This window comes from Lytechinus pictus, unplaced genomic scaffold (assembly GCF_037042905.1).
Source record: "Lytechinus pictus isolate F3 Inbred unplaced genomic scaffold, Lp3.0 scaffold_129, whole genome shotgun sequence".
In the NCBI taxonomy this organism is placed as follows: Eukaryota; Metazoa; Echinodermata; class Echinoidea; order Temnopleuroida; family Toxopneustidae; genus Lytechinus; species Lytechinus pictus.
The window spans coordinates 53,775-66,166 of NW_026974249.1; the positions used below are offsets into that span (position 1 = coordinate 53,775).

Sequence of the window (12,392 nt, forward strand, 5' to 3'; positions counted from 1 at the left end):
GAAAAAGCCATTTAGTCAAATGCATATACTATGAATCAACACGTATATTAGCCAGAATGATGCATAATCCTGATGATGTCTCAGTGTTGAAAATGGCTCCCACTGGAGTAGCAGCTTATAATATAGATGGTCATACTATTCACAGTATTTTGTCTATTCCACCTAATGCACAGATGCCTTACCAGCCATTAAGTGAAGAAAAAATAAGCATTCTTCGCAACAAGCTAATTCAGTTGCAAATTCTAATCATTGATGAAGTGTCCATGGTAAATCAAAAATTGATGTTTTATGTCCACAGTCGTCTACGGCAAATAAAACAATCACGAGATCAGACTGCTTTTGCTGGTGTTTCCGTTATTGCTGTTGGAGATATGTATCAATTACCTCCTGTCTTTGGAAGCCCTTTATATAAAGATACACTTGAAGGAGTGTTATGGAATGACAATTTTAAAAAAGTAGAACTTCAAGAAATTATGAGACAAAAAGACGATGCAAAATTTGCTCTTTTACTGAACAGATTAAGAGTAAAAAAACGAGATGATATTCTTTCTGATGAAGACCTGGCAGTGCTAAAATCCTGTGAAACTGGTGAAGAAAATGAAGACGCTCTTCATATTTATTCATGTAATAAGGAAGTAGATGAATGGAACAGGAAATTGTTGCATAAGAAATGTTCCAATGTGATATGCTTGAAAGCCGAAGACACAGAAAGAGACTCGAAGAAGGGAAGTACAGTTCGCGAAAAACCTGTCACACGTTGTAGAAGCCAATTACCCAGTTATTTATGGATTGCCATCGATGCAAGAGTCATGTTGGTCAAGAACATTGATGTTAGCAAAGGCCTTACAAATGGATGCTTTGGAAATGTTTGTGAAATAATTATGGACCAAACAAATTCTAAATATGTTTGCATCAGAGTAAAATTTGACAAGGAAAATGTTGGTATACATTCCATTGAAAAATGTAACGAATTTCTGGGTAAGAAGTATTCAAGGAGACAGTTTCCATTGAAACTTGCTTATGCATGTACAATACATAAAGTACAAGGTTTGACCTTAGACAAAGCTGTGGTATCATTGAAAAGGACATTTGAGTCTGGTCAAGCATATGTTGGGCTTAGTCGTGTTTCTTCATTATCTGGCCTTACTATAGAAAATTTTGAATCTAAAAGCATACATTGTAATCCTGAAATCAAAGAAAGATTGGATAACATGAAACCATTTATTGAAAATTTGGAAGCTGAAAAGAGTGATAGTGATAAGTTCACTTTAATTTTGCACAATATACAAGGATTAAGACAACATTTTTTAGATCTTCGTTCCCAACAACAATTTATGAATGCAAACATAATTTGTTTGACTGAGACATGGATTAATGATGACAACATTTTAAATATTTTTATGGATGGACATAAATTCTACCATCAGCCACGTAGTCTTTCATACAATGAATCTGGAAATTCAGGCAAATTTAAAGACCTAGCACACGGCGGCGTTGGAATGTATGTGAAGAAAATTGACACGAGCAGATTAAACATAAATGTGGATAATTTGGAGTTTATTGCAGTTCTTATTAGTAGATCTCCTTCTCTTGTTGTTTCAGTCGTATATCGACCTCCTTCTTATGATATTAATCATTTTTGTCAAAATTTGACTGATTTGATAAATGAACTGAATAAAAGATGCACAAGATGTATTATAACAGGTGATTTTAATGAAAATTTGATGAAAGGATCATCAAAGATACATCAGTTAATGTCTATGAATGGTTACAAACAGCATGTTATGAATCCTACAACAGAGAGTGGAACATTAATAGATCATGTTTACAGTAAGGGATTAGACTCATTAGAAGCTGAAGTCATTCCTGTGTATTATAGTTATCATGAAGCAATTCAAGTAATATTTTAGTTGACGTGAAATGAAATAAAAATACTCATGTACCCGTTTTCTATTGAATTTTGGAAGTGTTTACTTAAGATACATTATAGTAACATCCTAAATCAAGAAGCATTAATTTTGAGGCATGTAAAAAAAAATCATATTGAGTGTAATATGATTGTGAATGCAGTTTGTTAATGTATTAAAATATCTTGACTGTTATTTATCGTACGATACAGATGTCAAAAGGGAGGAGAATGTTTATCTGATATCTTAGAAAAGCAAGAAGGAAAGAATAAAGGGTAAGTGTAGATTTAATTTTGTATTGATCAAATAGTTATGATTGCAAAATGAAAAATTTAACATATTTTGATAAATGAAAGTCTGCATAGATTATGAATAAAGGCAATTTTCAAAAGAGCTCTGCATTTATGAATACATTAATTAAAAAAAAAGGATATTCAACCAAGTATATTTAAATCAAGTTCAAAACATTACATTTCATGTAAAGGACATTATGACAATGCCTCCACCCACCAAAGGTGCTGCCAGAGACATTATGTTTTCGGGTTGTCCGTCCGTCCGTCCCACTTTCGTTCTCGCGATAACTTAAAAACCAGTCAACTAATCAACTTCATACTCGGCTCGAGGACACCTATTTGGGTGACGATGAGCTGAGTAGTTTTTGGGTCCAAAGGTCAAAGGTCAAAGGTCATAGAATTCAATAAAATACATAAGAAATAGACCTTTCTCACAAAAAATCAAAAACCCTTTGACAGATCAATTTCAAACTTGGCTCATGTGTGCATATACAAGTGACAATGAGCTGATAAGTTTTGGGGTCTCAAGGTCAACGGTCAAGGTCATAAAATTCAATAAAATACATAAAAAATAGACTATTCTTGTAATAACTCTAAAACCTTTTGACAGATCAACTTTAAACTTGGCTCATGTGTACATATACAATAGACGATGAGCTGATTAAATTTTTTGAATGTCAAGGTCAAAGGTCAAGGTCATAAAATTCAATAAAATACATCAAAAATAGACCGATCTCATGATAACTCCAAAACCCTTTAACAGATCAACTTCAAAACTGGCTCATGTGTGCATATACAGCTGACAATGATCTGAGTAGATTTTGGGTCTCAAGGTCAAAGGTGAAGGTCATAAAATTCAATAAAATGCATAAGAAATAGATTGTTCTAATGATAACTTTTAAACCCTTTGAAGGATCAACTTCCAACTTCTTTCATGTGTGCATATACAAGTGACAGTGATCTGTTCAGATTTTTGGTCTCAAGGTCACAGGATTCAGTGAAGTTTATATGTTATCTGACTAGATTCTGCAGTCGCAACATCAAAGGCCTACTATTTTATACTTTATGGAAAGAGAAACTAGGATATATATTTCTCGTCTGGCAGTGGCGGAGGCGTACATTTCGACCGTGCGCAGTCAAAGATTCGTCTGGTTTCAAAATGCAATTACTACTGCAAAGATATTTTATTTTACAATACATGGTGTCATAAGAAGCATCAGTTTATTATTGCAACAGCAATTATCAAAAAGAAATGAAACAGAATTTGAATCTAGTTTGGAAGTGAAAGAAATGAAAACTTTCTACTAAGAATGTGCTTTTATTTTCAATGAATACAAAAATCTTGTAATTTATAATGACTACATGGTATACATCGACTCAGAAAAAAGGTAGTCCAAGGGGGAGGGGGTTATGGGACAAAGATATATAAGTGTATTGTGTAATAGTTCTTAATTTTCTTTACATACCATTTGCAGTTTCTGTAATACACTGTGTAATAATGTTGTTCTCTCAATGTTACTATTAAGTACAGGTACCAACAAGAACCCAAACACCAACAATGTGATAACTCCTCTTGGGGATTACTGCCTGACTTGCGGTTATTAGACCGCTTTTCATCTAAAGATTTGGGACCATGTAGGAGTGTGCATAGTGTACAAAGCCATTCATTTATGCAGTTTCACTCCATTGGTTTGTATTGATGAAATTTATATCCAATCCCAATCGGTGCCATACAAGCCTGGTGTCTGTAAATGCTCCTGTGAGTAATGTGCTGACCAGGTTTATCCCTGAAATTGTTAGTGAACGGAGCAGCTGGAGGATCCCAGCCCTTGGTGATAAATGCTGGGTATTGTGGTGAATAATAATCTTTAATATCATCAAAACACTTGTCTACAAACAGGAAAAACAATTTAGAAATTTGTTTTATTGACAAGATTTGATGATGATAACTTATGAAATTTAGATAATTGAAAATGTGTCACAGATATGTAATCCCCTCTCACCCATATTTAGTGTTTGTCGTCCAGTTAATCATTTGTCGTCCAGTTTATCATTACTCTAAACAAAAGACTTTAATGAAGAACACACCTTCAAGACAAGGATTGACTAACTCCTCACTACTTGCGCACTTATTTCAAAGAAAAACGTTTATCAACCATAATCTGTCAGTCTCATTGGCTACCAGACAAATCGCCTGCCCACAAATGCTACAGGTCCTTGAAATTGTCAAAGAAAAGACCACTTAGAGGACATTGGCTCGTCTAAAATGTAACTGGACTCTGTGATGGGTCACTTTCTATAAATTTGTTTATTATCATCTGAACAATTTCAGCTTTCTTATCATTGCAGAATTTTTGTTTATTTTGATTTTCAACAGTTTTTTTAAATTATAGTTCACAATCTGCTTCATATGTAAACCCCAACTGAGATGTGCAATACAAAAAGAAATCAAAAGTAAATCAATGATTCAAGACTTATAAAAGCCATGTCCACCCCAAGAACAAATGGATTTGGACGAAAAGGGAAAAATCAAACGAACATGCTTTATGCTGAAAATTTCATCAAAATTGAATGTTATTATAGTATTTGAAAAGAGGTCGGATTTTTCCTTTAAGATTTACTTACAAGAGTTGGACGAAGAGGGTGTAAAGTGTTTGTCTTATCACAACATTGAAATGTACATCTCAGAACAAATAGTTCCATTTTTGTAAAGTTATTATATTGAATATGGACTGTTATTAGAAATGAAAATTATATATAATTATGTAAATTGCTTGGGATAAAGTATACTTCCTTTTTTATGAAATTGTATTACGGAATGGTGTTATAACTTAGTAAAGAGGAAGGATCTTGTGAAAGTGATTATGTTACGCGGGAAGAAAACCCGCTTGGTCAGTAGAGATCGATTGTTTTGAGGTCATTGGTCAAGCTACTCAGTGAGGAGAGCAATCAGTCAGAGAGTCCTGTAGGATCCAGATAATTTAGATCTCAATCCTGTCGAGGTATGTTGATTGATATGTGCTATTTTATAAGAGAAGGATATCTTTTGGAATATATTATCTCTAAATCATGAACTAAAATTAGAGCATTGAATCGTAATTTTTCTGTTAGGTCAAGGATACCTACTACGTGGCATGTTACGTAACAATGAATGTGTGTATATATGTATCGGGTACCTCGATTCAAGATGGTATCACTCTTTCCTTTTTGTCTTGGAATTGCCGAATTGGAGGACTATATTTATGTAGTTGTATTTCTTTAACGCTCGATAAATTATTTACCTGGTGTATTTAAATAGACGATGAGTAGAATTTATAAATGTGAATAATTCGTAAACCGGGAGATTTGGTAAATGGTAGCCTCAAGGTCAGGCAATGTCAAATCATTTCGTACTGATGGTTTCGATTAATTATCGATTTAACTTTAATCGATTAATATTTTCGCCAGTTCAGTTATATATTTTAGATTTTAAAATGATACGTGATCAATTGATATTATACAATCATATATATTAAGGATTGGTGTATCGTTTATTTATTTAGGAGTTCGAATGTTCATTGTTGATGGAACTAGCTGGATTGTGATGATTTCTGGGTTTTCTACGAAGGTACGAAAAGTTATGAATTTTCCTTGTAATTTAATGACTGTGTTGTTCGAAGTGATATCTTATAATATTAGGATAAGAATGATTGGTGAATTTGATTTTTTTCCTTCGAGCATTGAAGGCTTAAATGATAACTTTTTCATTAGATCACGGTGTTTGAATTAATAATTCTAATTTTTTGTCAATATGATGTTAAGAACATTTACAGTTAATCGATTGTAATTTCCCTGTAAGATGTATAGGAACCTAAAAGGTATTATGATATAGTTGAATAGTTACTCATGCAAATGTATGTTATTATTTATTTTAGATTGCAGTGTTGGGTACCGGAATCTGACCCTAGAAAGTGATTGTTTTGGTCCTTGGTATGGTTTTTAACCTGTATCTGCCCTAGTCGGGTGAGTCAAGATGGCCGTACTTAAAAGATTGATACGTGCAGCATTTTTTACCAAAATTAACGGTGTTTTGTGATCGATTACGAAAGTTTGAATTTGTTGACATATATAAAAGATTGATATATTTGGAAGAATGTTTCCAAAGTTTGCTATATAAATTGTGAATTCATATATTTTACAATGAAAGAAACTATTGCAAAAGAGGTCGATTTAAGCTTAGAAACATATAATATCTATGATAATTGTGACTATTTAATTATCGATAGTTGTATTAATAACTTGTTATAAATATTATTACTTTTCGCATATTATCGAGCGCAGACTAATATCTACTTATATGATTGCAAATCATTTAAAAAAAAAAAAAAACACACATTGTAGTGGCCTGCTCAGTGATCGACAGGTGTATTCGTAATATTAAGAGTTTATATTCTGTCTTGACATGTAAATGCTTTATTCATGCTGTAATGATATTTTGAACATTATACTCATGTTCTTTATTGTTTCTCTCTTTTCTGCTTGCAGAGGTTTTTTCTTTTCCAATTTGTTATATACTGAACAACTGTTGTGCTCAAGTGGGAAATTAAATTCCGCTCACAACCTACAACTCTCGTCGTATCGTGTCTTGTGTTCTGGAGTGTCCTGACAACTTCCCCCAAAAATCCAGAATACTACATTATGTCAGTTCAAAGTTTTTCTGTATTCAGCAAAACAGTTATATACACATCATGCTTTGTATGCAATTTAGAAAGTGATGACATCAAGTCACTATTTCTTTTGTATTTTTATTAAATAAAATATGAAATATTTCATTTTTTTCCTCCTTAGGAAACAAACCAAGTTTGATTCTATTCTCACATTCTTCATAAACCATTGATAAAACCTGTTGTGAAGAAATTAAGTGTATCTGTGTTATCATATTTTCAAAAACATGAAATTTGGTATGATTTATGTAATAAAATGCAAAAGAAGTAGTGAGTATGTGACATCATCAACTCATTGATTTGGACATGACCACGATTTGGTTATAACTGTTTTGTATAAGATAACCAATATTTTAAAATTACATTACTTTCTTATTTTCCATGCAATTTGTATTAAGTGTGTGACATAATGTTTCCTAGATTGTCCTCTTTTGGTTCAAATCAATTTTTGTTGGGGGTGGACTACTCCTTTAAGGAAAGTGTCTTAAATTGGTTACTTATGTTACATTTTTGTATTGTTTTATATTATCCATTTACTACTGTTTTATTTGTCACTGCACTTGAGTGTTTCGTGATTACCAATGTATTCAGATAATTGGAAATTCAGTTTTGCTGTTGTGATTCTTTTGTGAAATGGTGATTGAATGTAAAAAAGAAAATTTGCATCCATTTTAGATTTCAGTTCATATGTCTGCCTTTTGGAGAAACAGTTACCTGACTAGATTTCAAAGTGTGAAGATTGAAGGTCTATAGTGTTTTTTTGTTCATGGAAATAGAAAGTAAGAAATATTTTTCTGGTCGGGCAGTGGCGGAGGCATACATTTTGACCGTGCACAGTCGAGATTTATCTAGTTTTCAATGAGAATTGTGGCAACATCATTTTAATCACCAAAAAACATAGATTGTTTTGACTGAGTAAAAGTAGAAATAATGACACATTTATGAATTTTGGGAGAAAAGTTTATTTGATTTGTTTTGATCATTACAGCATTTTAAAGCCTGACAGTCATTTACATAATATTGCATAACTTGAGAACCACATATATGAATTTGATATGGAACAATGTGCAAAGCTTGTATGTAAATTGTGTTGAACCACTGTGTTGATGAGTTCTCAACATTGTCAGTTTTCACAGTTGATTTAACACCACAAAAAATTAAGCCAGTTATATTTAAAGAGATCTTCATTACCAATTGACCTGCGTGAATGGTAAAACATCCCACTATTCATAAAGGAAAGTTATTATTTTAGTTTCTCTTTATACATCAGTAACTGACATTGTCTAAAGCAAGCTAAAGAATTTTTATTCCTCTGCTCATCAAAAGTGGTTGCCGGTGGCATTATGTTTTGGATTATCCGTCTGTTCGTCCATCCGTTCATCTGTCTGTTCATTCCATTTTTGTTCTCGCAGTAACTCAAAAACCATTTCACAGATCAACTTCAACTTGGACCATATATGCATTAGGTGCTCAAAATGATTTCACACATGCGTATGCATGTATGTATCGTTAGAAAAAAATTAATATTCATATTCTGTTGGTACATGATCTCATTATTTAGGGTTAACAGATCAAGGTCAAGGTCAGAAAGTTCAAGCAAGTACATAATAAATACTCTGTTCTTGCTACAACTCAAAAACAGTTTCATGGATTCACTTGAAACTTGAATCCTGTATGGAATGGCGGTGAAGAAGATCTCATCAGTTTAAAGGTCATGAGGTCAGAGGTCAAGTTCACAAAATTAAAAAAAAATAGATAAAAATACTCATTTTTACTTTTACAATTTTGTAGATCATCTTGTAACTTTGATTGTGTATGCATCTGTAATGAATTTTTGCTTTTCGCTTAATGGACTTTTTGCAAAAAATATCAAACAACAAAAATGGTCTACTCCACCAGGCCCCCCCCCCCCTCTTCCCAGTGAATTGTTAAACTAAGCATCACTTTTCTGTTTAGATGCAGTATTTTGCAATAATACATTATATGAATGAAACTTTATGTATGTAGTCTGTGTATGTATTTAGGATCCCTATGATATTGGAATAACAATGTAAGCCCAAGCCTTCAGGGCTTTGGGTAACAGTTAAAATGCTGTGAACCTTTTAATTTGATTATTATGAATTATTTGTTGATCATTGTTATTGTATTTATATTTTCTTTTTTATGTTCAGAAATCTGTCATTATCTTTTATGGCTTTTGATTGTACAAATAAAGATAGAAAATAAAAATACTAAAGAGTATTTTCTTTTAGTGTGATGCAGTAAATTCAATTTTTCCTTAAATTTTGAAATTATTTCCTCTTATCATTGTACTTAAAGTAATAACCACACCATAAGCCTGAAAAAAAAAAAAAACAGTGAAAGAGATTAGGTAATAATAGCAAAGAAGGTCATGGTGGTTTAATGGTGAATGATGATTATGGTAGTGGTAATGATAATGGCGATGTTGATGATCATAATTTACAAGTCTGGTGTCTGTAAATGCTATAGCCCCTGTGAGTAATGTGCTGACCATGTTTATCCCTGAAATTGTTAGTGAACGGAGCAGCTGGAGGATACCAGCCCTTGGTGATAAATGCTGGGTATTGTAATGAATAATAATGTTTAATATCATCAAAACACTTGTCTACAAACAGGAAAAACAATTTAGAAATTTTATTTGATTAAAGACAATATGATGATGAATATGTTGATAATCATGGCAATAATGAAAAAAAAAGGGATTGTGATGATGATAACAATACATTAGATATGCTGAAACAGGAAAGTCAACCATGATCTATCATTTCTATTTTCCTCTTTTATTTGTTTCTTTTCTCTCTTTTTCAACGGACTTCATTGGTGGTTGGTAGGAGGTTTTTGCCCCAAACATTTGATAATGGCAAATATATCATAAAATGATACGGCGATGAAAATTTTCGAGAAGAAATTGATAGTGATTATGTTACGAATGAAAGTAATCAACAAATCGGAATAAACTAAGATCAATGCAGCTTGTGACCATGATAAAATAGAGAATGATGGTGATGATGGTAATGTTAAAAAACGATGAGAAAGAGAGAAAGAAAATCTTTCCTCTTTTTTTAACCTCTCTCTCTCTGTCTCTCTCGTATTGGTTTTCTTTCTTTTCTTTTTCTTTTTTATCTTCTTTTTTTTTTTAAGCATACATGAATAGTCATTAAAAACGTCATCATAATTGATGTCATCATCATCATGATCATCAATATGTTCGTGACCATTAAATATGTACCAGAGATGAGCAATATAACAATAATGATCATGAATATCATCATTATCATCATGGTCATCAACAGCATTATCATGATCATTATCATTATCCTTTTCCTAAAAGAAAAGAGCATAGGAAATGGAAATAATCTGTGATAATGATAATCATGATTATAATAGTGAAGTATTAAATGAAGTAATAAAATTTGGTTGATGTTTGAATTGATAATAATTAAGATGATAATGGTGATGATAATGATAATGTTGATGATGATGATGATGGTGATAGTGATGATGATCATGATCATTATCATGATCCTTTTGCTAAAAAAAAGTGCATAGGAAATGGAAATAATCTGTGATAATGATAATCATGATTATAATAGTGAAGTATTAAATGAACTAATAAAATTCAGTTGATGTTTGAATTGATAATTAAGAAGATAATGGTGATGATAATGATAATGATGGTGATGATGATGATGATGATGGTGATAGTGATGATGATGATAATGATTATGATGATGATAATGATTATGATGATGATAATGATAATTTAGAAATTTTATTTTATTGACAACTTTGATCATGAGAACTAAATAAGCACTCTTGAAATTTAAATAATTGAACATGTGTCAAAGCTATGTAAAGCTCCCTCCCCAATTTAGTCTTTGATGTCAAGTTTATCATCACTCTAAACAAAAGACTTCCAAGAATTGAGTGACTCCTCACCACTCGTGCACTTATTTGAAAGAGAAAGGTTTATGAACCATTGCCTGTCAGTCTCATTGTCTACCACGCAAATCCCTGCCCATGAATGCTTCAGACCCTTTAATTTGTTGACTGTGAATCAGTACCTTTGTCAGAGAAGAGACCACCTGGAGGACATTAGCACCCGTAAATAATGTAATTAAAGTCTGTCCTGGGTCACTTTGAATAAAGTTGTTTATTATCATCCGAACAATTTTATTGTTATCATGGCAAATCATTTGAATAATAGAAAAAATATGGAAAAAATCCAAGGATAATTTAAAAAAAAAAAAAGTGGGGAAGGTCGAGACTTAATACAATGAGGGACAAAATGATGTCAAAAATGGGAAAAATGAAGTACTTGTCCTTTAACGCACCTCTTTTACGTTTCCTTTTTCCCCGCTTTTATTGGGGGGGGGGCGGAGGAGTACTTTCTTTTTTTATCACTAAAGTGTAAAGGCGGTGCTCCCTTGCCTTTAATCACTTATAATGATGATCATGATAATGACAGCGATGACAATTATTTTAGACCATGTACCTGATCCTCTGTTCCCCTTTCCCCCTTTTTTTCCTTTCTTTTCCAAAAAAAATCTACTGTTGTTTTACAACTGATGGAACAACATAAAGTATGAATTTTTCTTTAAAAAGCAACGAACAATTCCATTGTGATTAGTGGTATACCGCCATCTTGAGACGTCATCACCACTTATATCAGAAGTTAATTGCATGGGCGTTGTGACGTGCGCCTGTAATCTAAGCTACATTGAGGAAGTTATAAATTGCTGCAGATGTTCGAGGTTCGGGCCCTAGTCACGTCTATCGGACGTTGACGTTAAAGGTCGGTCTCGGGCGTAAATAATCATATCTGATTGATACACGTCTGTATAAACTTAATTACACACGCACACACATAATGATAAGCTGGAATGTTGAGATATTTGTGCTACCTTGATAAACATACTTGGAAAATGAGAACCATATTAAAGACAATTATGATGATGAATATGTTGATAATCATGGCAATAATGAAAAAAGGGATTGTGATGATGATAAAAATACAGAAGATATGCTGAAAGAGGAAAGTCGACCATGATCTATCATTTCTATTTTCCTCTTTTATTTTTTTCTTTTCTCTCTTTTTCAACGGACTTCATTGGTGGTTGGTAGGAGGCTTTTGCCCCAAACCTTTGATGATGGCAAAAATATCATAAAATGATACGGCGATGATAATTTTCGGGAAAAATTGATAGTGACAGATCAGAATAAACTAAGATTAATGATAAATACAACGCAGCTTGTGACCATGATAAAATTGGTAATGATGGTGATGATGGTAATGTTAAAAACAAAGAGAAACAGAGAAAGAAAAATCTTTCCTCTTTTAACCTCTCTCTCTCTCTCTGTCTGTCTGTCTCTCTTTCTCTCTCTCTGTCTCTCTGTCTCTCTCTCTCTCTCTCTCTGTAATATGTTTATTATGATGATCATGATCATTAATATGCTCATGACCATTT

General features: G+C 32.6%; 1 protein-coding gene across 8 annotated transcripts in view; it reads left to right on the top strand.

Annotated features, from left to right (window-relative positions):
• LOC135158987 (uncharacterized) overlaps positions 1 to 9,144 on the top strand; it is a 28,208-nt gene extending 19,064 nt beyond the window's left edge. For 7 of the 8 annotated variants that reach the window (XR_010297750.1, XM_064115494.1, XM_064115495.1 and 4 more), the window contains 5 exons: positions 2,120 to 2,182; positions 3,732 to 3,889; positions 5,743 to 5,807; positions 6,115 to 6,202; positions 6,725 to 9,144. Coding sequence is in view for 6 of the 8 variants with exons in the window: in XM_064115494.1 (XP_063971564.1) it covers positions 2,120 to 2,182; positions 3,732 to 3,889; positions 5,743 to 5,807; positions 6,115 to 6,141 (313 nt within the window). In the remaining 2 variants the exon portion in view is untranslated. Of the gene's footprint in view, positions 1 to 2,119; positions 2,183 to 3,731; positions 5,203 to 5,742; positions 5,808 to 6,114; positions 6,203 to 6,724 lie in introns of all 8 variants that reach the window. The other variant, XR_010297749.1, reaches the window with a different exon arrangement.
• Positions 9,145 to 12,392: the final 3,248 nt, after the last annotated feature.